This window comes from Carettochelys insculpta, chromosome 3 (genome assembly GCF_033958435.1).
Source record: "Carettochelys insculpta isolate YL-2023 chromosome 3, ASM3395843v1, whole genome shotgun sequence".
In the NCBI taxonomy this organism is placed as follows: domain Eukaryota; kingdom Metazoa; phylum Chordata; order Testudines; family Carettochelyidae; genus Carettochelys; species Carettochelys insculpta.
In genome coordinates, this window is record NC_134139.1 from 18159499 (window position 1) to 18185205 (window position 25707).

The window sequence follows — 25707 nt, forward strand, 5'->3', positions numbered from 1 at the left end:
ACAGATTGCTGCTCTGAGCAGGAGTTGATGTTTTTACAAGGGGCCTTCATGAGTGGGGATCACACAGGGGGCTACAAGTGTTTAGTTTGGGGTGGCGAGGGAAAGCACCTACCACGTACAGCATGCTCCTTTCTAAACCTGCCCAAAAATCTAGGAGAGGCAGCGGAAATTAATGTGATTTGTAGGAGCATTAGCTCCTCCTTCCCATCTTCTGCACTCCCCTTGGAGCTTGGGGTAGGAAGGCTCAGGAATGACAGTGCTAGACTTTTGGAGCACGGCCCCTAAGAAAGCTGCTCACCTTGTATGGACGCTGCAGTGGGGCCTTCGAGCTTTGTCCTTGAAAATTACCCAACTTCTACAGGCTTGAAGCCTGACTTTGCCATGGGTCTTGGACTGTGCTGAGCTATAGAACAGCAGTGATAGTCCCTCAGCAGTGAAGGGGAAAATATATTGGGTTCTCCAGGACTTTCAAACTACTGTTTCCTATTGGGATAGCAAAGTAAAGCTTCACCACAAGCAAGCAGCTTATGAGAGCTTGTGCAGTGGGCAGCACTGCAAAAAGATCCGCGTTGGATTTGAATTTTGTTTACAGGGATTTAGACTCAGGTATGTATTTTTTTTTCTCTAAGACTTATGAGTTATCTTTGTTCTGTAGGACTTCGGTATTTAAACAAGGACTACAAGTAATGTTTGTGGGTGGAGCACTAAAATTTAAATTAATGAAATTTTTACCTTACAAACATTAAAAATGCACGAGGTGATACACAAAGCTTCAGTATTCAGGTACCATATTTTGTGACCTGTTCCAGAGGGTATCTTCTCCCAGTCTTGTGCCTGGTAGTTAGAAAGTTCTTTGCCTCTTCCAACACAGAGTCCAACAGGTGTTATCTTTATAGAATTAACCCAATCACGGGTTCATGGAGGTTAACTCTCAGCAGCACGGGAAAGATGTTGACCTTGTCCTGGGAAGCATTACGTTTTCCCCTCTGCAAGATGTTCTGGTTTCAGGGGAGGTAGCATGGTTAGTTCATAGGCTGCTGGTCTAGGATTCAGGAAACCTTGGTTCTGTTCTCAGCTCTGATGACGAGTCACTATGTGATCTTAGGCAAATCATGGTTAGCTCTTTCGAATTAGGACTGGCTCTATACAATGCCTAGTGCAACACACCCTGATCTTGACACACAGCACCTCTGTGTGTTACTGTAATATAGTGTGACAAGAGAGCCCAGGATTTCAGAGAACCTTTCATTAAGCTAGTCCGATCTTTCAGCCAAGACTTGCACTGAGCTGTGCCTGACCAGGCTGCAGGATTTGGTCCAGACTGAATGGGAGGATTAAGCCACCTCACTGTTACAATAGCATAGGCTGCCAGAGCTGTGACACAGGGTGCGTCTACACTAGCCAGCTACTTCAAAGTAGCTGGCACAATGTCGAAATAGCACACATTGCGTCTACACGCGCCGTGTGCTATTTCAACGTTGAAATTGACGTTAGGTGGCGAGACATCAAAATCGCTATTCCTATCCGAAGATGGGAATAGTGCCCTACTTTGACGTTCAACGTCGAAGTAGGGCGTGTGTAGACAATCGCCGTCCCGCTACATCAAAATAGCAGGGTCCTCCATGGCGGCCATCAGCTGAGGGGTTGAGGGATGCTCTGTCCAGCCCCTGCAGGGCTCTTTGGTCACCGCATGCAGCAGCCCTTAGTCCAGGGCTTCTGGCGGCTGCTGCTGCAGCTGGGGGTCTATGCCGTGTGCATGGGGTCTGCAACTGGTTGTTGGCTCTGTGGACCTCGTGCTGTGCAGGCCGAGTGTGTCTGTGAGGGGCCCTTTAAGGGAGCGGCTTGCTCTTGCCCCAGAAGGGCTAGTCCAGCCTGTGACCCTGCCCGCAGGCTTTGCTGGCCCATTATTTCTACGGGGAGCGCTTGTGTGTGTGTGGACGCTCCGCATTTCCTTCTAGGTGGCTCCTTTCAATGTTCCCCATCGCTACTTCAACGTTGAACGTTGACGGCACCAGCCCTGGAGGACGTGGAGACAATACGCATCGAAGTAGCCTATTTGGATGTTCTTACTTCGAAATAGGCTACTTCGATGTAGTGTGCTCGAGTAGACGTAGCCAGAGTGAGCTGCCCAACACTTCTACACAGCAGAACATCGCCCAAAGCCAGAGCAAGTGATGTGACTTTTAAAAATGAAGCATTAGTGGCTTCAAACAATAGATACTAGACTCCTTAGGTTGGCAGCAGTACACAACACGTATAAGGGACTCTTATCGGATGTGTTCTTTTCCATCACCATGTTATGCTAACAAAATGGGATAAACATTCACAGCAGCATATGGGGTGTAGCTTTGTGTCTCCTGCTGTTGTGCAGCCAGAACTGTGATAAACATTTTGAAACTGTACACCCCATCCCAAGAGCCATCCAGTTTGTTTGGTTCTATAATTCCCTCTCTTCTTCCTGCAGGAGCCTGTGCCACTGCCTCAGGCCTGTGGAATATTTTCCAGCTGGGAGAAAGGGGGATGCAGCAAAGACCTTGTGAGGGCTGCATTGGCACGGCTATGCCTATTTTAAATGGCCTTGATGAAGGAGAGTATTTCTCTTGACTTCAGTGGCACTTAAATGCATTCCTGAATCAGCCTGGAAGAGGGTAACCCTGCAGTGGGGGCAGTAAGTAGGACTCAAGCGTGTGTGGTGTCTCCCACCATGCTTCCTTCAGTTTTAATCATGTGATATTTTCATAACCGAAATTCTATGGCTAGGAGAGCATAACTGTATTTTGTGTCGCCCCCCGCCCGCCCCCCGTGCTGTGTGGAAGGGTTCAAGGGGGCAGCTGCTATACCTTGCCCTAAAATGTGAGCATACTTTCTAACAGCCTTGAAGCATTAGAAGTGAGGCTCGCTACACGCTGCATAACACACATCTGGTGTGTTTGCGCACTACTGGATGTCCTAAAATGTATGGAATTAAATTAAGGGTCCCATATATGAACTTTCAAAAGTGAGGGAGTGTATCACAATCAGTTTCTACCAACTCACGATGTTCCCAAGTGTTAGATTCTGTACTGATACAGATACACGCCCTGTCAGGGGTGTCGTCTCTTTTGAAAGTTCAGATATGGGAACCCTAATTAAATCCGTCCCTGGTGACTTCCAGTAAGTGCTTGGAATTCTGTTCCTGTAGAGGCCAGGACTCTGAGGTAAAAAGTGGGGACCACAAGCCAGGAGAGCCGACAGTGCGGGCCCAGTAGGGCAGTGGGAGGGCCCAAGATGGCACCCAGAGAGGGGTCCAGCCGGTGGATTCTATAGTCAATTGGAACGTGTAGTCCAAGGCAACTGCCTTGCCCTAAGGCCAAGCCTGAGAGCCGGCAGAATTGCTGGGCCCCTGAACAAGGACGGCAGGGGAGGGCTCCATGGTCTTGGAAGGTGTGGGTCTCGAATGGGAGGGGCAGGACTGGGAGCTAGTCTCCCCTCGCCAGCCCTTCAGCGTTAAAAGGCCTGGGGCCCTCAGCCCCTGTCACCATTACTGCAGCAGTGGTGATAGCTGGAGCCCTGGGCTCCTTTGAATCACCAGGCCCTGGACCAGATACCCCTTTATTCCTTCTTCCCCCACCCGGACAGCAGGCTTGCAACAAACACAACTCTTCCGTCAGGATTCATCCACACTTGAATTTTTAGTTGGGTTTTAAGACGAATTAACTAATAGATGTTTGTTCTAGAGCTGGAAGGGGACACACTGTCATTGCTGGTGACTTAGTGTACTCAGGCGTAAGACACAAACGCTTGCGTCTTAGGTAATCTAGAATTTAGGTTGGTGAAATGCAGAAAGAGGATTTCCCTGGGGGCAGCGTTTATTTCCCCACACCAAGAGTAGCAGTGTGTTGGAAGCAAATGCACAGTCAGGGAGAACCTTTCCTCCACTTGGTTTTCTGATCCTAGGCAGGCTTCTCCTTAGCTTGGTCAATGTTCTTCAGCATCCTGCTCCCTCATGCCCTGAGAGGACGAGTGACAAGTAAGGACATGCTGTTGGTCCTCTGTAACACTGATAACCGGGCAGAGAGGAGCCTGTCATCTGGGTGCATGAGGTAGCAGAAGACTGGAGCTGAGTGAGGGCGGCTGGGAGGAGAGCACTGGTGGATGCCAGAAGCTAGCGCAGGCAGCTGTAGGGGCAGTGATGGATACACCAGGGTGGATAGCAGGACTCTGTTTTGGGACATACGGTGACATTCTGGAAACTCTTCAGCTCTTGGAAAACTTAGTTCCTGAGAGGATTCCTTTTAGGCAGACAGCTGATACTGCTTAGACCAGGGTTTCCCAAACTTTATATGGGTGGGATGCATTTTTTTCCCCAGTACTTTTATTTGCAGCCCAAAAATATAAATGCATATTTAAAAAAATGAAAAATGAATACATTTTCACTGTTTATTCACAATAACAACAGTACATAGCAACAGTCTGTGCATTTTCTAAGGACCGGTATTTCTTTTTCTCCCCCCACCCAAGGACTGGTACTGGGCCCCAGACCACACTTTGGGAAACGCTGGCTGAGACCATGTCTGGGGCACCTTGCTGATATTGTATCCATACTAAGGCTATGTCTAGACTGCAGGCTTCTGTCAACAGCATGTGCGTCCAGACTGCAGGTCTGTAGGAAGAGATCTGCTGGTCAGGAGTGTTCTGTCGACATCCCTGCACACTTTGTTCCTCATTCCTCGAGAAAGAAGGGATGCCTCGACTGAGGGTTTTTTCTGACATTTGGCCCCATGTGAACAGGCCAAATGTCAGGAAAGCCTCTCCTGACAGAACTGTCTGCAGAAGATACGCAAATGCACTGTGTATCTCAGCAATCTAGTTCTTGGCAATCTAGATAAAGCCTTAAGAGTCTTTTGCCAGCAGTTATCAGTCAGGGATCTCCTTTTTCACACCCTTGACCATATCAGCAGATGTTTGTAGACTTGGATGTAGGTGGAGGACCAGGTTGGCTCTAGTGAATGACACATTGACTTGACTGATCTAGCAGCAAAAGAGTGAGTAACGTTTTGGAGAAGAGGAACCTCAGACTAATTTGAAAAGATTTAGCTTGCTTTTCCAGAAATCTTTGATATCTCCTTAGTGGATAATAACCGAGATGTTGTTCTCCTTTCCCTTTGCTTCCCCCTTTCATCCCACCCAATCCTTTCTCCTTCTGTCCTGCCATGCTTGGTATTTTTTTTTCTTTACCTTCACTTGGTGGTGGTTTTACTTCTGTTGAAATGTTTGACCTCTGTCTATGTCACTGACCTACAATTATGATTAGTTTTTTGAGCTGGAGGATTGACTGTATACAGTGAGCAGAAAGGGAAAGGTGTGAATGTGTATGAGAAAAGTGGCAGTGCTGAAATATATGTATATAATGGAAATTCTTGACTACAGGATGATGTATGTTTTGGCAATCTAGGGTTCATTACTGTTGTTCTACTCTTACTGGGAGGGGTTGGGGTGTGTGTGTCTTTTGTCCATTCTACAGCTGGAAGGAGACGCACTGTTGTTGCTAGTGACTCACTCTGCTTTTTGGGGTAGGGATTGTTTCATGCCATATATTTGTACAGCACCTAGCACAGTGGAGCCCCAGTTTGTTGCGATTTCTCTGTGGTATGTCTGCACTGCCCACTAAGCCTAGACTCCAGCTCAGGTGAGACCCAAGCTTCCCTCTATCTACACAAAATTCAGTCGGACTTGGGTTGTGACATACACCCCACCCCCCAACCCTGAGAGGGTCCTAGGACCTGGCTCTTGAGTTTTTGCTGACCCAAGACCCACTGAGAGTCCGGTCCAAGTCTTGTCATTTTGCAGTGTTTGGCAAAGCTCAAGCCTCAGTCAGAAGGTCTGTGCAGTGCCACAGGGATGCGTTAGCACAGCTCTGAGACCCTGGTCTCAGCAGTTGTAAGCCCAGGTTTATAATGCCATGTGATTACTCAGGTGCTGGTTTGGAACCATGGGCCTGGGTCCCTGATCTGGGTTTAAAGTGCATTATAGACAGTTGCCTTGGTGCTGCTCTGATGCATATAATATTACAGTAATATTCAGCTGATGCCTGAATTTCACACCTATCACTGTGAATCATTTGCCTGCGGTGACGTACGTGCTTCAAGCTGTTTTGTCTGCAGCACAGCATGGTGACAGGCTTGCTAAGCAGTACGCACTTAATGAGTGACAGCTCATCTTTTAATCTATAAGATATCAAACCTATCCTACCTTTGCTGTTCTTTTTCAACTTGGTTACCTGCAAATAGGAACTTGCTTTCTTACTAAGTTTTTAGGGAACAAGAACAAAATCCATCACAAAGAATACCAATTTCCTCTTCAAAGATATATCTAGAGATTAAGCAATGTGAACATCTCTTTTCCTGTGCTGCAGCCAACTCATAGTAACTAGTTCTCTTTATGTTTCAGGCAATACCTCTATCAGAGATGGAATTCGTCAGCCAATCTTTGGATGCATGAAGGATGAGATCCAGCAAAGCACTCTGAGCAATAGGATTTTCAACTTTTATAGAATGTCAAAGTGAAATTGATCATTGAGGACAGTACGACTTGAGAATAGTAGGGTGCGTTTCACTGCTGTTTCTGAAAGAAGAGCTGTGCCAAAGGGTCATTTTGGTTATTGTGTTTTTATTTAAACCAGTTGTGCAGTTTAAGTTGTCGTTCAAACAAGCACTCACTGCTTTCCTTTTAGAAGTTGCTCGTTCCATTTTGTGTGAATTGTCAGAAACCACTACCTTTTTTAAATGAGTAATCTAAACACCAGTGCCCACATTTGTTTGTGATCTATTGCCATGATACACAACTTCATTTCAAGTAAAGCTGTGTGATTTATTTTATTGTTGCATTTTACTTTAAAATTTGTTACTGAGGTTTATGGGTAGAAGCACTCTTGTGTTTTTCTCGATCATACAGACTAAGCACAGTAGAAACCAATTCTCATATAAATGGCTGAACCAGATTATGTACATGTTCACATGTTGTTTAAGTGAATTATGTCTGATACAAAAAGGTCAAAAACCCTTTGCTAAGAGTTTAATAAGCTAAAAGCTTTGGCAGTCTTAAGCTGAGGGTTAGTCTCACAGCTGGTCTATTACTTCCCTTGATTTCTCTTCAGCTGTTTATGATATTCTCTTCCTTTGACAGCAGCAATGGTGGATGGTAGTTAACTGAAGTAAATAAAGTTGACTCATTGCAACTTACCTAGTTAGGAAAGTTGCACAGGAGAAACCAAGCCCTACCACATACTTACTAATCTTTTGCCAGCACACCACTATCAGGGGAAGATGCTTTTCCTTTCTTTTCAGTGTAACTGGTTGCTGAGAACCAGGCTACATGCACAGGTGTATTTTAAAAACAATGGTTCTCCGAGGCTGCTCAGGTGCACTGTACCATGGAGGTCATCAATTGTACTGAGCTAAAGTGGAATGAACAAGAAGCAGATGCAGAAGACAAGATTGTGCAATCCTCTTATTTTAGCAGGGGCATAAAGCAGGAAAGATGGTGGCAGATGGTATTGACCTTCAATAAGGTGATACAGATCTTTTCAGTTTCCCTAGGTGGGAGAGTGGTTTTCATACATCACAAGATGGATTTTGTGCTGTGCCTTAAGTACATCCCCAGCAGCAAGGAGAATGGACACCGGTGGCTTTAAGCTGCTTTTGCTTTGCCTGGATTCTGGACCAGAATTCACCAGTACAAGTTAAAGCTTCCTCAGGAGTTATTCAGACTATATCAGTCTCAGCACAACTGCCTTCATGGCCATGCTTACAGCTGCAGCCTGCAAGGGAGGTAGCATAAAGCCCCTGCTGCATCTGCTCTGGTAGAATTCACCTCTTGTCCGTTGTTAGGCCCCTGATAAACTGCTCATGCGGTATGTTGGCCCAAGCCCTCCAAAAGAGTACAGTGATTTTTGTGAGGATTTCCTAGCCTGAGTTGTAATTTTTTTCTGTTATGACTGGGAAAGGGGCAATGCAAAATTAGTCCAGTATTGCTGATGGTCTGTAAGCCCCACTCAGACAAATGTTTTTTTTATAGCTTAGAAGCCCTAAAGACTTGCTATGATCTTGTATTTAACAAATCTTCAGCCCCACATTTAGACATCTGCAAAACTAGCAAAAATACCCAAAGAGCATCACCATACTGCATCCCTGATTCATTTTAATGACAGCAGTCCCCTTAGCCTGATGAAAGGATGAGCTCTGCTCTTTTGAGGAGTCAAAGGTGATCAGCAAAACAAGGTCACTTCTGGTCTCTTTACTTTATAACAGGTTAAATTAAGGCTGAACCCTTTTCCCACTCCTCCTCCACAAAAGGCAGAAGAAAGCCTACTTATTTTTAATCTTTGCAGTGTTATTTTTTTTCCTCATGGTTGGGTGTGGACACTTAGCTGCTGACAGAAAAAGCATAAGGGTCTCATCTCCAAAGTATTCCTCAATGGGGGTAAGATTTTCAAACACACTAAAATCCCTTCTCAAAAGAGTATTTTCATACTACTAGAGGTTGAAATTCTATTAGGTCTATTGCTAATCTCTTCTAGGCAAATTAGATGAGCTGAATTTAGTACATAGGAGCAATTTTAGCAATTCTCAGCTTTACATATAAAGCAGTGACAAGAACATTTTTCCCTGGGGGTGGGGGGGTCACCTTGTATCAAGAGATTCAGCAAGGTGTTCGGAAGGCATTTCAACTACTGACAGGGCTAAAGCACCTGGTTTTAGTCAGTGGTTCTAAAGGAGGCTACAACCTATTAACCAACTGCCATTAACCAAATACTATGTAAGTACATTCAAAATATACAATCCCCCATCCACCATTCTCATGAGGATAATGTTCAGCTGTGACAATAATACATTGGTGGGAAAGAACAAGCCAAGTATGCTGTATGTGAATGTTAAGTATTTCTTTATCCTAACCTGTAGTACTGTTTACATTACATAACAGGGTTGTACAAACATCATGTCAATGCTTATCCTAGACCAGGAAGAAATAGCTTTAAATGGTGACTATTGAAGGAAATGGGGTAGGATGTTGATTTATACACCACCAGTAACAGAAAGCCCAGGGACTGAGCTCATTGGACCATTTGCAGAAAAAGCTTATTTTTAATGAAAGAGTCAAGCTCTGGTCAGTTTAATCTTAAAATGCCAAGCTATGAACATTTCCCTCCTTGAGCAATCATCTCAAGTCAGTATTTCACACAGCTGAAATGGAGGCAAGGCAGTGCATTAGACAAAAGGACTCATCTGTTGATCAGCATGGTGTTGAACAGATTGTGCTACTGCTTACAGTATCTGGTACAGACCAAGGAGGTGGCTACTGCACAACTGGAATAGCAATCAGAATTTTTCCAGTTTATGCTCAGAAGTAGTGTGGATATCAAAGCATAGGGTAAAGTCCAGGAGTGAAAGAAGAACATAGCTCCACCACTCAATTAAGTATCCTCTTTGTCATTTCCATTGTGTGTTCAGCAGCTGTAAATTACTCCTAACCTTATTTCCAGGATTAAGGTGCAGTGTGGCACTAAGAGTCAGAGTAGTTCTAGTAGGAAAAGGAAAACTGCTCTGCAAGAGAGAAGCACAAGGGGGACAAATCTCCAATTGTGAAGACCACCATGATGTGTCAACTAGCAAGATACTGCCATTATCCAGTGTGCCCTCACCACCCCCAAAAAATTAAACAAAACCAAACCAAACCCTACTTCCTAGATTTCAAACAGTTTGCTACTGTTCATTCTCAGATCAGTGGTGGCAGCTACAGGCTTGAAGACTCTCATTGTATGGGACAGCTTAAAGGAAGAACCTGTTTCAGATGTTTGGCCCACAGCAAGGGCGTGTTTACACTAGCCCAGATCTTTGAAATGGCCATTTTGAATATTACAAATGAGGTGCTGAAATACACATTCAGTGCCTCAATAGCATGCCGGTGGCCATGGCTCTTTGAAATTGCCGTAGCTTACTGCCGTGCAGCTCATGCAGACAAGGCTCCTTTTCCAAAGGACCCCGGGAACTTAGGAATAGGGGGATTTCAAAGTTCCCAGGCTCCTTTCAAAAAGGAGCCCCATCTGGACAGGCTGCAGCAGTTTTGAAGAGCCATGGCTGCTGGTATGTTAATGAGGCACTGAATATGTATTTTAGCACCTCATTTGTAATCTTCAAAATGGCCATTTTGAGGATTTGGGCTAGTATAGACATAGCCCAACAAAAGAGACTACCCATGATGTACTTTAAAGCAGTGTTTCTCATTCAGAGGTATGTGTACCCTTGGGGGCACCCTGAGCTCTTCCTGGTAGTACCTCAACTCATCTAGAGACCAACCTAGTTTTACCAAAAAAACAGGTTACATAAAAACCACTAGTAAGGTCAGCACAATCTTAAAAGTTCATTCAGCCAGTGACTTGCTTCTACTGCTCCATATGCCTTACCCTGAAGGGTAAGAACAGTATTTCTATTCCAGTTCATTTATTTGATAAGGTGGTAGAAAGTCAGCAAGTTTTCAGTAGCTGTCTGATATTTGTACATGTTTTTGTATGTAAGGTGTATCAGGGTGCAAAGCAAATCTGCCTCCTGAAAAGTATACAGTAATCTGGAAAGACAATGGCTCTTGTTTCAAGACCTCAGACACATTAGCACCATGGGCAAGCAGTGATACATGTATGCTTAGGTGCAGTAAGTCTGGTATTTTTTTTGTTTTTGTTTGTTTTTTTTTAAATGGATACTTTATCAAAAAATGGTTGAGAAACACTGCTTTAAAGGTGGGGAACAGGATAGAATTTGATGTCCACAACCTCAGCTCTTAAGTTTACACCTTTAAAGCCATTTTCCTGAAAGGCAGTGGAACAGCAGTTGCAGTGTTTTACTAAAACTCCAGGCTCATTAATTTCCTCCCACACTGCAGAAAGAGGTCAGGCTTACTTGGAATGTTGTCTCCCTCTCATATTGGCACTGATTCTATGGGGCAAGCCAGAGCTTAATCAGCATGGAGCAGAGGAATCAGTGCTCATTTCTTGAGGATCCTCCATGGGAGAAAGCTCCCTGTGCCTTATGGATCACAGCAGCAAGGCTACCTGCCACCCAACCACCTCAACTTGCCAGAAATCAGCAGATGCCTCACAACATACTTCCTGTCAAATAGACATGTTCAGCTGTTTGGTGAATATTTTATCATTTGGCAACTACTCCTACCAAAAACTGTAGCCATGAAAGCTTGCAAGCGCTCCCTGTAAGGCTATTCAGCTGGATGTACTAGCAGAATTCAAATTCCATCTCTCCCACTATGTGAGATGGGCATTTACATGGTATTCTGTTAAGCATAACTTTTACAAAACCAATCAGTGGGGCAGGCTTTGAGCGTAGCTTTGGTTTCTAGGAAGCTTGTTTCCGCTCACCACTGCTAAGCAATGGCCCACTCCTACAGTTTGGACTGGTGGATTCTATGGTTCTTCACTCCCTAGCCTCCCTGCCCCAGAAAGAACCACAGTCAGAGGTTTCCTTAAGTTTCAGGACACACAGATGCACCACCTCACAAATACAAAAAGTCACTAGCATAATTTAGCAAAACACCAAATAAGACTTAATGGTGTAGCCCAAAGTAGGTTTTGCAAGTCTTTTATTACTATTATATGAACAGTAGGATTTTGGATTGCATTTAATCAGGCAGCTTGACATTTAGAAATAAATAATTCACTTGTATGGCAGTCTCAAGTGTTTTTTCTGCCTGTTTCCCAATTTCATTAGCAGTGATCAATACCCATTCCTGCTTATAAAAGAGTGGGTGACCTTACATTAGTCTGAACTGATCCAACAAGCATGTATCTTTAATACAAAGCATATCACCTTTGAGGGTTTCTCGGATGGAAATTCAACTCATTTCAGTCATATTCTAACACTTATTTTGGTACCATGTATTATGATTGCCTGTTAAATGGATACAAATAAAAAAGTTTGTAAAGGCTTTTGCCCTAGAATTTGTTTCCCAAATTCAAAAGCAAATTTGCACCAGTTTCAGTTTGCATCTCACAACATACCTAAGATATAGTTTGCAGTCACATGTGGGTGTATTTCTACCCATAAAGGAATGTACATGGTCATTTTAAAAACACAGTATTTACAAAGTAAGCTGAACATTGCAGTTCTAGATAACCCTGAAAAATTTTCTTTATGGGACAAAGAGTTCCAGGCTAGCATCCTGTGTCAGGCACTAAGATTTGCACGGCTCCCTCTCTTAAGATGTGATTAGTTCTTCTGTACAAAGATCAGATCGCACGTGCATTTGGTTTTAACTGACTCAGTTACTCTACTAATTGAATTTTGGTGGCTCCTTACTCAACTTTCAACTGTTTCACTTCACCATTTCACCCTATTTGTGCAGAACTGAATAAATTGTTGCACTAAGTTTATTTAATAAAGTCAAAACAATATTTGGTTAAGAGTGTGGAAATGAAGACAGACATGACCGTGGCAGAGTTAATATCACCTTGAGTTGTTAGTTTTAAGTCATTCACATTAGGAAAAATTGTTTCCACCTCTACTACAGAGCAAAGTAGACAAGAATTTCTAAATAAAGTCCTTCAGAAATAAATTAAAGTTCATGGACTAAGATGGGGAAAAATACTGTACATTCAGAATGCATTATGCTTCCAAGACCATTACTGAATTGAAACACCATTTAGGAGTAAAGAGGCCTGAAGGACTATGACAACGTAGTCTTTTAGACCATACTTCCTTACTCACTTTTTTGGGGAAAAGGTGTTTGGTCTATCAGAGGGCCTAGAGTGCCACTACTGCATGTGATATATTTTAGGCATAATGCAAGCCTCATTTCCCCCCTTAGCCATAAGAATTAAGACAATATTTATCACCATACAGTTTGATATTACTTCCAATAAGTACAATATTTATTAAACATTTCTTCGGTTGTTAGTTACATATTGTGCAACAAATTACAATATTCTGCAGCCACAAATTATAGGCAGAGTATGAAGAAACTATTAATCAGATAGTGTATTCTTTTCCATTTATAACTCTACAAGAAAGAACTAGCAAATCAGATCTTACATATAACATCTTACTAAACTTTATGCATGGAAAGTGACAGACACTGTTGTGCTGTTTGATACAAAATGGCTGAACTTCATCTTCAGAAGACTAAACCCAACATCTAAAACATGCCAATATAAACATCAAAACAAAAAAAATATATTCTAACCAACCACGGGAAACAGTCTGGTATCCAGAAAAGCAACAAGGATTACACATATATAAACCAGCACACAAAGGTTTAAACAGTTCTGAAAATGAAGTCAGCTGTCTTGAGCCAAGGGAATAAAAAAAGTCAGTATTGACCATTTACAATCTCTGACCTTTGTGGAGACGGTAAGAATCTGTTGTAGTGCAGCTACATACAGTACAATTCAGGCAATTTTTTTCACTTGGGTTCAGATTGCAAAATTCATTGTTGTGAGACAAAAGGGGGAGGCAAATTTTAGCAGCAACCTCCACCAGACTGCTTGACTGGAGTGCTCTGAATTTTAACATTGGACTTTTCTGCACCACCAGCTGTCGCTCCAGGACCCATTCGTTTTTTAATCTCTGCAGCCATGGTCATGAAAGACTGTTCTACATTTGTTGCGTTCTTTGCACTGGTTTCCAAAAATGGAATTCCAAGAGAATCTGCAAATTCCTGTGAATTGAGAAACAAACCGTAAGGCTGAATACTTGCTACTAGACAGCTCAGGATTCCCCAAAATTATGACTACGAAGATGATACTTATTCAAGCCACCATTCCACCCTCACCAGCAGAATCCCTAAATTTGATCACATGCACTTCATAACCCTCAAGGGGCACACCAGGATTTGCATTTTTTAGCCCAAGCACATTTGAAGACCAACAGAAGTTGACACAGTTATTTACTAAGTAGGATGCATTCAAGTGAATTCTGTTTTGGTAATAGTTGTGTGACCCGGTCATTAATAAGCCAGTTGACGTACCTTTGCTGTTGTATAGTCTACTACTTTCTTTGTGGTCAAATCACATTTGTTCCCTACCAACAACTTGTTAACATTTTCACTGGCATAACGGTCTATTTCTTGCAGCCACTGTTTTACATTATTGAAAGACTCCTAGAAGACAAGAGATTACTTTAAGTATTCCTCTTCAAGAAAAGAGTCATTAATTCTTATGAACCCTATCTTAATTTCTGAATAAGTGCACTATTGTAAAATGTATCCTCTGCATATCCCAAGGTAATTTGTATTTTCGATGCCTTGTGTGCATTTGCCTCCTTCATAGTGAGCAAGGAATGTTATCCTGGAAGTATGGTCTCTCCAAGTGGTAGGAGCCAACATAGTGGCCTTACACTTGTGGAAAGTCTTTGATGAGGTCCCCTCAAAGACAAGTCTTATCCATCACCCCATAGATTGCTTAAAGGGAGGAAGATTTTTCTGGATTGGTAATTGGTTAAAAGATGGGAAAAGGAAAAAAGTATAAGTGATCTGTTTTCACAAGAGAGGTAATAGCAGGGTGTGTCTATGCATCTCCAACTAGACTGGGTGACAAAATGACAGGTGAAATGCAAAGTAATGCACATTAGAAAAAATAATGCCAAATACACAGGAAATGAAAGGGTCTAATTTAGCTGTTACCATTCACACTGTGCATTCACCAAAAACATCTATTCAAAACCAAAAAATAACTAAGACAAAACAATGCTGCCATACAAATCCACAGTCTGCCCACAACTTGAATACTGGGCACAGTTCTAGTCACCCTGTGTCAATGATACTAGACCTGAACAAGCTGTAAAGAAAGGCAACAAGGAGTTACTAGGGGAAAGGAACGGCTTTTATATGAGAGAGTACAGAGACTGGATCTCTTTGGGTTGTGGGGGTGGGAACCACACACTCTACATAAGGCAAAATGTGATGGTTTAGAGAGTCAAACAATATGGAGAAAGCGTTTATCCCTTCACATAATCATTAGGGTTCATCTGATGACCCCCTCACCCTACTGAAAAGAGAAAGTATGTATGCCACAATATCAGCTTTTGGAACTCACTGCCATTGGATGTTGAGAAGGCCAAAAATAAGACTGGGTCTAAAATGACTGGTAATCTCATGGAGGATAGGGCCACCCACGGCTATTAGCCAAGGCTATCAGGCACATCGCCCATGCTTTGAGTATCCCATAGCCTTCAACTGCTAGAAACTTGGACTGGACCAAAGTTGCCCTGTTCTGTCTATTCCTTCTGAAACATCTGGACACTGCAGAAAAAACTGATGGTGAAACAAAGCAGCTGCAAAAGCAGTTGTGCCCCACCCCAGCAGTTTTGAGCACCTAGAGCAGCAAGCAGAGAAGTAAAATCACTTCCAGGGTGAGGACATACTGAGGGTAATGGACAACAGAAGTTGGGATAGGCCAGCAATGCTGAGGTCGGACCCACTCCCTCTACAAGGTAAGGCCCAAGCTTTCATACCTAGTTATTTCTGCCAAATCTCACCTACCCTTGCCAAGCCTCACTCTCTGCATCTGAAGTCTCCTGTACCGGACTGTCCTCAGCTCCCTACTCCATACATATGGCTCCTACCCTGCATCAGGCTCAGCTGTTAGTCCCACCTAATAATCACCTGCATGGAGTGGCTGAATCAGAGCCACCTCAGGAGCCTCCCACTACTCCTCATCTGATTTTCAGGGAGGGGTCAGAAGGGTCACTGGACTTATGGAAGACCCTGCAATCGCCATGCAGCTCGACTATGTATCTAAATACACACACCCCAACTGCCTCTGCATTCACATCCTTGCCACTGTCCTGCCATACCTCTGCATCCACATCAACCTGGCACTGAAATGCCCAGAGCCTGTGCACCTTAACCACACTGAGTCCGAATCAGCTGCATCTGGGTCTCAGTTCCCTGCCCCATGGAGCATCTACCAAGTGTCATCCTGCCCCCAATCTCCCTTGACAGCACCTGGACTCTCCACACACAAGCTTCCTGCACCCAGAATTTTCACCTCACACATGGATGTTAAGCTGAGCCAGCCTGCCCACACCTGGTGTGCCTGGCTCTGGGGCAGGTCTTGTCTTTGCATTGCAGGGTTGAGTGCAGTCTCACTGTTGAATCAGTGTCCCAGGGAAGGCTGCAGAGTCATCTCCCACCTTTGTGCAGCCAGGGGCCTGTGCTCTTCACTGCCACACTACAGCCTCCATGTTTATATATTGTGGAGTTAAGATTTGCAGAATTTTTCGGTGGAAAAAGTTTTCCTCACAAGTATCCATACTCTCCCTATACTTCACTAGTGTATGCCAGCTCCTCTGGGTCTGGGCTCATGGCTTCCCTCAGCCTTAAAAAAAAAAAAAAAAAAAAGGACAGAGCCTTCTAATCTTCAGTCTATCCTTAGCTTTACGGAATCCTCCAGTAGAGCCATCCACAAGTTTCCTTCTAGCCACATTTTAAGGACCAGTGACTACTTCTTGCTCTAGGTGCTCCAAGGAGCTTGGAAAACCATGTTTGAGCTGTCACAGTACTTAGTGAAACTGACTATGACAACTATCATCTGATTCTCCTGGCTTACAAGTGTAAGGATGTTTTTTCACCTTCATAAAACAAAAGCAAAGATTGGACTACTAGAGCCAACTGTTGACAAGTGAGTTTTAAGCTGTTCAATGAAGGCAGGCGTCAGAGAATGTGTTGCACTCTGTACTGAGGAGCAGTCAGTCAATTGTGCTTCATTCAGCTAACTGGGCTTACATCTTGAGTTCCTCCCTGCAATAAAACCCGACAAGGCACATAGGTGGACCCTGCCCCGCCCACTACACTAATATAGTCAGAGAGTAGTAATGAATTCAAGAGAGTTAAGTGATTAAAAGGGAAACTATCAGCATTAGCAGACGTTTGATTTCCGTGTAGATTTGCTGTGAGCATCTGGCAAAGAGCACACAGGAAATCCTGTTTGATGTAGTTTGTCAAGATGAAGTAAATTTGATGGTAAAGTGTCTCCTGTTCATTTAGGAGATGGAGCTGAAGACTGTCAACTAGCTTTCATCTCAGAATGATGATCAAGTCGTATGAGAACTCGCCCTCGAAGCATCAGTAAATCCCACTACAGCCCTTCTGACTTTAGGCCACACAAAGCTTAAATACATATGGAATAAGGCAAGAGAATTTGCCATTGGAAAGCAGTTCTCCTTTGGTTAAAACACTTGTAACCCTTTCATGCTGGTGTTTGCTTCTGCTGTCAATGCATCAGCATCTGACAATCCAGGTCTGAGCTATTTATCGGTTTTGTTGAATGTTTTCCTCCCACATGTCTACCTGACACTCCCCGCTCCAACTTGAATCCCAAAGAATTAGCCATAGAACTGAATCTGATGGCACAAACAATTTTGAAGTTGTCTAACTTAAGTTTATGTAAAACTGGTGCACGTCTGGAGAAAACCAATCAGTTAAAGACATTCACCAAGCATGACTTGATTACTACTTTGCATTCAGACATACCATTCATCACCCATAAAGGGGTCTAAGCACAATTCAAGAGCCAAATGTACATGTGACAAATGAGAAACCACTTCGGCCAGTAGGCATGCAGACTCTCAGGTATGTAGTACTACACAAGTAATCAATTTAGACCTTACCTGGTCTGTAACATCATACACAACTATGATGCCATGTGCTCCTCTGTAGTAGCTGGAGGTAATTGTTCGAAATCTCTCTTGGCCTGCTGTGTCCCACTGTGAAGTGTGATAAGATTGTTAGAGGACTAAATGAGAGGCACAACTGTACCAGAGACTAAAGCTTGATTTTTAAACAAAAACCAGTCCAGTTAGTTAAAGACTACATAATGAATGACAAAGTCATAGAAGGTCTTGTCAGGATCATAGGTGAATCAACCCTTAATGGCTACTGCGAACTGCTGTAGCAGAGGTGCAGCAGCTGAATTGCAAGTGTACCCCCCAAAAAGCTATGTTCAGCATCATTTCAGAAACAGCTGTCCAAATGTGTGATTCAGCTACGTCAGATACATCTGACGCCCTTTGGGCTAGATTTATTATTTTGCCACAATAAATAAGTTTCTCACAGCCACCCCACCATATCCTCCTTGGTAATAACCTTGGAGGTGGTACACACACCTGGGGCAGGTCCAGCTCCACAACCACTCCTGGAGTGGGAAAGAGAACGAAACCACAACAGGAGAAAGGACAGGACCATGACAGTCCTGCACCTCAACAAGGCAAAAGCTGACCTGAATGGCACAGAGGTGCACCTGCCCCTAAGAAAGGGACATGAAAGCCCTCACTCCTCAGTGCAGCGACAAGATGGGCCCTTTTCAGTAACAGTTACACTAATATAGGTAAGGCCTTAATTGCAACATTGGCTCTTACAAGAGTTTTCATAGAAACAAATCCACTGGTCCTATCCACCTGCAATTAACTTTGCAGATTTAGCATGGGAAAAGCCAGTTATGAAAATGCAACCTACAATTGTAGTGATTTTCAAATATGCTGGAAATGTTCGACAATTTGGGACTTTAAGTGGTTACAATAAGTTCCCAGCAGGCTCCTAATCACTAGATGGGAGTCTTCTAGAGTTCAGCTTCTGCCCCATAAAGTACTTTCTCCTTCAGTACTAATGCCATACCTCAAAGTTGAAGGTAAGTATTAGGAATGTGCATGTCATAGTATCTTCATGGCAGAGTGCAGCTCAATGCACTTGTATTAATTCAGTTTAGAAGTCCCAGTCCCCAGTCAATTGTAACCATTCGAGCATAGCAGAGTATATGCTACAGATTGCCTAGATTTTTATGGAGATGGGTGCCAAAATACCTAACTTTAAGAACAGCTGCTTTATGAATAAGCCTAAAGCAAGCATTAGTTGATTACCAATGGACAGTAGCACTATACTTTATACAGAATATTTAAGTAATCCAAAATAATTAGTTACCACCCTTAACAAGTCCTACACTCACACCTCATGTTATGATAGCCATTAAATACCTTGCTAGATAGGTCATTCTTGATTTGTCTTAAAATGGACAAGAAAAATTTAGGCCAGAGCTTTCTATTGAGAATTGAGTTTATTCCAAGAACCAAAAATTAAACCAGCATTTAAGTGTTGCATCAGCACAGGTGAAAAGCCATGTTTCCTGGTGGTCAGCAGAAGATCACTCAGGGATTTAAAGAGAATATACTTCACTTTTTACTCAAGTGAGTGGCTAGCATATAGTATGCGCTACACACCAATAATGGCAAAATGAAGTCCAAACAGGATGCTGCATCTGTTTCTAACTGCCTTGACCACCATCCAGAACTATTAGTTCTACAGTGTCATAGTTTCACCTGAGGTTCTGTAAATATGACAAAGTTTAAGTCAGGGTGGAGAAGCTGCAGTTTAATTAAATTTCTTGATTCTACCAAACACATTACTTGATAAAAGACAGCGCTTTAATAGCGTTTAATACCTATTCATTCAGTGACTAAGCCTATACACTAGGTGACAGACACCAGCACATCCTGCATCTAAGTTCAGTGGTACACAGTTTGCATCCCACCAAACAATTTCTGTCCCTCTGCCCCCGATCTTTATGGAGCTCATATATGAACGTCACCCTTATCCTCAGGCACCCAGAAAATCCAAGTACTTGATCTCCCTCCCTCTGCACCAGTCTCTACAGAATCACGTTCCTTTCCTTCCCCTCTCCTCCCAAAGATTCAGTAGCCTCTGAGCCATTCTGCTCCGCACCTTGCCCTACAAGAAAGGGGGATAGCAGTTCCCTCAGTCTACCCTGCAAAATTACTCCTGCTAAGCAAGTGTTTTTTCCAGAGCCCTAACATACAACTTTGAAGAGCGGCCATTTTTGCTCTTAGTGCAAAGTAAAAACACTTACACAAAGCCATATTTAGTCTGCGGCTGCTATATACAGACTTGTGCTAGCTCTATTTTGGTAGACAGCCACCAGCAACAGAAAATACCAAGGTCTACCTAACTTGACCTGTATAAATGAAACTAAACTACACTCCAACATGGGTAACTTGTGTCAGTTTCTTGGTTCTGAGGTCCTTTGAGCTGTAACAATAAACACCACATCCTTAAGTCTGCGCAAATTCAAGGTGTACGGTTAATATGGACATTCTTGCTAGCAGAAAGCATTTAGTTAAGAATTTTAGCAATGCAGGTTAAAGTGACTACATTCCTCAAATCTTCAGATGAAGCCTTCCCATTCACATCTTTTCTATGAAACACAGGTTGTACACTAAAGACAGTTACCCAAATACCAGAACAAGTTGAGGTTGTTGCACTTAAGTATCAAACAATGAATGGATACAATTCATATTTAATCATTTGAAATTACTGCCATTTGCACAGAGTTACCATAAATCCATTCCTCACAAAATTAGATTTTTTAGGCTACTCAGGTCTTGAGACCTGTATCCAAGCCTACATTTGGTAAATGACAGGTGCCCTTCACTATTCTTTAACTATCTTGATATTAGATATAGACAGTGTTTTCCTTATTTGTTTTTACTCATAACATAAGCAATTTTCTATTGTGAGGTGCCGTATAATGTTTCGACTTAGATGAAGGCACAGCTCTGTATATCCTACACAGTTGTCCATAATTGCCTGCACTTACTACAATGCTATTAATAGCAAAGCCAACCTATGAGCAAATGTAAGGTTGAGAATGAAAACGTAGCATCTCAAGCATATACTTGCTTCCAACATGTCAACAACTAGGCAGCCTGTTCACAAACTAGTTCATGCTTGCTTACTGAAACACTGGACAAGCAAATCTGCCTAAACTTTTACTGAGTATACAGAAAAGTGTGCACTATACCAGATATATAGTTACCAGTTAATTAGAATGTACATGACTACTATTAATAGAGTCTGAATATTATCAGAGAGTTAAAACAAACATACTTACTATTTGAAGTTTGATTGTTTTCCCATCTAATTCTATAGTTCGAATTTTAAAATCCACTCCAATTGTGCTGATGTAACTTTCTGTGTATGTGTCATCCTTGAACCAGGAAAAAAAAGCCATTTAGTGATTACAGACAAACATCAGGTATTTACAGTGAAGAAACAAGACAAACCCTGTACATTGCCCTATAAATACTTGTATTCAACTACCATATTTGTTCACTGTGGACTGTTTGTAAAGTGCTCAACACAATGGGGCCCCATGAACAAGATCCCTTCATAGTCATGTTGGTTGGAGATTTTGAAAAATCTCCCTAAAGGTAGTTAAGCCACTTCCAAAAATTTAATTAAGCCCCACTGAGATTTGGGAGCCTAGATGCTGTTGGGGGCAAGCGGGGGGGAAGCTAGTGGGGCTCGATATTCAAATCGCCTAATGAGCCGAAAAAAAACTAAGAAATGGGGAATGCTAAAAACAGTTAGCAATTGTATTAGGACTGTCTGAATAGTGACATTTGTTTAACATCTTGTTTAGGAATTCCTTCAGGGTGCTCAGACAACACTAATTTTAGCTTACTAAACATATCCAGCTGGTATGCATGGAATTTACTAGTTAAAAAGCTAGCATCTCAATCTAGCTGCCCATCTCAATTTGCAAGGGTTTTTCCTTTCAAGACAGACTGCAGACAGACAGTTTCTACAGCACATTCTGCACCCAACATAAAATCTTCTCCTGCACTACAGATTGTTGGTACAGAAAGAATTAAGTTAGTGGAGGACGGTGTCTTGGGAAACAAGACAAATCCTTAAAGCAGAGCTACTCATATATTTGCCCTATGATGTGGAAAGGTGATATGCAGCACAAGCAAGATGGTTTCTACAGGAAAGATGGATTAATCCATCTGCAAAAGGAGTTATTAGAAGTATTGTAAAAGCCAAGTTTTCCAGTTCTTGGATAACCAGCACTCAGGGCTACTTGCCCTTGTCCCACAGACACTAAAGGGGGTGGGGGTGGGGGACAGCTGCCACCGGGTGACCAGATAACCAAGCTTCTATTGTAATAAAAAAAAACTGTCTCAGAAATCCTTATGGATGTATTGCTAATTACTAAGTGGTGACAAATTTATATTTCAACTCTTGAATACAAAGTCCATATAATCAATAGCCATCATGAAAGAATCTTGAGGTGGTAGATGAGTGGAGAGAGGGCATATCAATTCAGTAAAGTACCTACAACCCCTTCCTGAAAGCTACGGAGTCCTGTCACGTAGTGCTTTTTTAATTTGATACTGTATTTAATTTGTCTCGAGATTAGGTGCTGAGCAATTTAGGGGGCATAAACAAAAACACAACTCACTGAAAGAAGTCTGAATGGCAATTTAGTCAACCAGTTGAAAACGAAGCCTATATAGAACACTAAATAACTTGTGCACAGGAAAAATAGGAAGGGTGAAATGCAATTCTCTTAAGACTCTTTCAATTTATTTTCAGTAAAAGGCAATAACCCACTTTTTCTAGAGAGGAAGGCACAGCAGTACTAAGTTATGTTAAAAGTGACATCTTTGCTGTTGAATTTCAATTTGAAGTTTAAAAATCCAGGAAAAATACTTACTCATTGTATTTTTACTTTCAGAGTGGAATAGTAATCAAAATCTTCGAGGCAATGAGGTATCTGACACAACACAGATCAGCCAGGTTGCTGCAATCTAGACAGAATGCTCCAAGAGCAATTTGTTGCAGCTTAGCTTCAATTGCTGCTGTGGCTTAGTATTTCTTTGGGTATTTTCCCTGAATATGCCTCGTTATTCCAAACTCCAGTTTTATGCATTCAAGTTGAGTTAAAACTATGCAATTCTGGAGAAACAATACCTATTCTATTTCATAGAGCTGGAAGAGACCTTGAGAGGTCATCGAGTCCAGCACTCACAGCAGGATCTATTACCAGGTCTGACAGATTTTTTTTTTTTAAATCTATTTGCCCCATATCCCTAAATGGCTCCCTCAAGGACTGAACTCACAACCCTAGGTTTATGCCAATGCTGAAACCACTGAGCTATCCACCCCCCAACCAGTAAAATGGAAAATTCTCATGGATGAGCTTTAACTCATTTGAATGAGAAAGTGACAAGCACTAAACTTCAAATGTTCTGGCTTGGACACTACTACAGTAACTCCACACTTAACATTTTACTTATGTTCCTAGAAAATGCTACTTTAAGCAAAATGTTAAGCAAATCCAATTTCCCCATAAGAACCAGTGTAAACTGGGGGGGGGAAAGAGGGGAGAGGGATGGGTTCCAGGGAACTTTTCAGCAGACAAGACTGTATACAATGTTTTAAAAAAACCTTACACTAACAATTTCATACTAGACAGCAATGATGATTGTGAAGCTTGGCTGAGGTGGAGGATTTGGAGAGTGGAATACTTCCCAGGGAATTTCGTGCTACTGAATGAACTAACACTCAGGTGAGCCCGTAAGGGTTAACATGTTTCTGCTAACAGTATGAAGTTCCAAATCAGCACAGACTGAGGGAGGGAGGAAACAATAGATGTAAGGCACTAGCTGCAAGCAAACCATTTTCTGCTGAAACTTAACAGGACGAACCCACAGTGTCTGGCTGGAGTGCCCCTCTCTCTCCTCCCCATGCATACATAGCTGCACTTTGCCAAAGGGTGTGTGCGCATTACTCACCGTTAACCAAATACATCTAATGCTGTGACTTCTGAGCTATCATTCTGAGGCAGAGCCAGTGTACACTATCCGGATGTTTTAACCTTTTGAGTATGGCAACAGCAAACATGCTAATTTCTCACTAACAATGCAGAGAAGTAGTGCATATAAGTGCCCTCTCCTTGAGGGAATATCAAGCAGTCAGAAGTATGTGTTTTAAGGACATTCTGTAAAAACTAGCGGAATGGCTTAAACAGCTCTCAAAGGCACTAGATCAGTCACCATCCAGATCTGCCCTACTGCAGCTACAGTTTGTAGCCAGAACGGTGAACAAGACTACTTGTCCTAAGCCAAACTCACAGCAGGTTCAAGGCCACCTTTTGCCATGGGCTTGGTGCAGACCCAGTCACACAGCAAAGATGGGCATATCCCTTCTTTTCTTGGCCTGTGGCTAGTTCAGTATTTTACTGCTTTGCTACATTCAACCCGTTCTAAACTGTTAGAACTGAAGAAAATATTTCCTCTGGGGAAGAAGATACAACTATATTGACTTTTAAAAGAGGTATTAGTAGTAGACTTGTATGGACGTTTTAAAACAACCAGTCTTCCCAAAGCATACAGTTTGATTAATTGGCTGTATACGTATGTGGCTGTACATTGGATGTGAAAGGTAACGTAAAGGTTAAAAACCCAACAGCATTTGTATGGCACTAAGATGTGACCTTAGATTGCTGTGATAGAAACAGAAATCAAGGCACATACCAGTAAAAGCACTAACAGCTCAATTATTTCCTTTGTGAATGAAACCTTAACACAAGCTGAGCACCTGGCACAGTAAATAACTTGTTTTATGTAGTGAAAAGTAGTTAATAAATTGTCTTATTTTCTAACTTATAGTTAGAATTTTCATTTTTTTCGGTTCTCATCCATTCATATGTAATGGTGACAAAAAAATTCAGTTGGCTGTATCAAGTAAAACACGTGAAGAAAATAAGAGTTCCCCATTGGATCCACCCATTCCCCTGGCTTGACTTCACCAACTCCTGCTGAAGTCAAGTATCAGTCCTCTCAAATGGAAACATCTCAAACAAATACTTAAATACAATTATGTCACTGATAAAACAGCTTTGAAAGCATGACTGAACTTACTGCAAATCTAAGTAGAAGGCAAGACTTCCCAACACCAGAGTCTCCAATCAGAAGTAGCTTGAATAAATAGTCACTGTAAAGAAAGAGATTAAGTATTTATATACCACTGAAATTTAAAATCTGGTAATCTGAAGAACATGAGCTACTCAGACTATACCGTGGATGAATACAAATTTCAAAGAAAACTTATTATGGTTAGATCTTGCTCCTACACAAGCTTACTATTCAGTCTTTAAATAAATTACTGTACAAAACAAATTAGAAATAAAACTGACATGTTCTATGTATGTGCAATATTCATAATATATTTTTGTCGTGCAAGAGAAACAGTTTTGTTTCATCTTATCTAGACCTCATTCTCCTTCATGCACTTACAAGTCAAACACATTATGGTCAATATTGTTAGTCAGTATATTGGTGTTTCTAACAAACACTCTCAGAATTAAGGTTCTGTTATCCTAGTACCAAAAGTGCTGAATCAACTAGCAAAAGAAAGTCAGTACAGATTTTTTATCAACAGTTGCTGCTAAGACCTGGGAGCCAACTCAAGCAAGCATTGGAAGTGGGTCTGTCCCATAAAAGCTCATCACAGAATAAATCATGTTGTTAGTCTTTAAAGTTTCTGCTGCTTTGTTTTGTTGGAGTACAGACTAAACATGGCTACCTCTGTTACTATTCAACCAAGCATGTACACCAAAATACCTGGTCACAGCAGAAGAAAAGCTGGGAGCTGACTGTTTTCTAAATTTAAAAAAAAAAAAAAGTTCAGCTCCACCTCCCTTTTGGATAAGTACAGTGCACCTTCTCAATCTCAACATGGAATCTGACACCCATGCTTGTTAAAAGAGCCTGAATATTGTCAGTCAGAAATCAATTCATTTTTCTCAACTGGCTGAAGTTTAAAGCCTTGGAAGAAAGGCTGAACAGTTTAGGGTGCAGCTCCATGATTTGC

At 42.2% G+C, this 25707-nt stretch overlaps 2 protein-coding genes across 2 annotated transcripts in view; one reads left to right on the forward strand and one right to left on the reverse strand.

The window, feature by feature from the left end:
* Positions 1 to 13223, forward strand: part of CEP68 (centrosomal protein 68) — a 48806-nt gene extending 35583 nt beyond the window's left edge. Inside the window, exon 9 of the mRNA XM_074988393.1 lies at positions 6430 to 13223. Coding sequence (XP_074844494.1) covers positions 6430 to 6480 — 51 coding nt within the window. The 3' untranslated portion in view covers positions 6481 to 13223. The remainder of the gene's footprint in view (positions 1 to 6429) is intronic.
* Positions 4406 to 25707, reverse strand: part of RAB1A (RAB1A, member RAS oncogene family) — a 33900-nt gene continuing 12598 nt past the window's right edge. The window contains exons 2-6 of the mRNA XM_074989428.1: positions 24756 to 24828; positions 20939 to 21034; positions 17649 to 17744; positions 14008 to 14139; positions 4406 to 13698 (exon numbers count right to left, since the gene is read on the reverse strand). Coding sequence (XP_074845529.1) covers positions 13501 to 13698; positions 14008 to 14139; positions 17649 to 17744; positions 20939 to 21034; positions 24756 to 24828 — 595 coding nt within the window. The 3' untranslated portion in view covers positions 4406 to 13500. The remainder of the gene's footprint in view (positions 13699 to 14007; positions 14140 to 17648; positions 17745 to 20938; positions 21035 to 24755; positions 24829 to 25707) is intronic.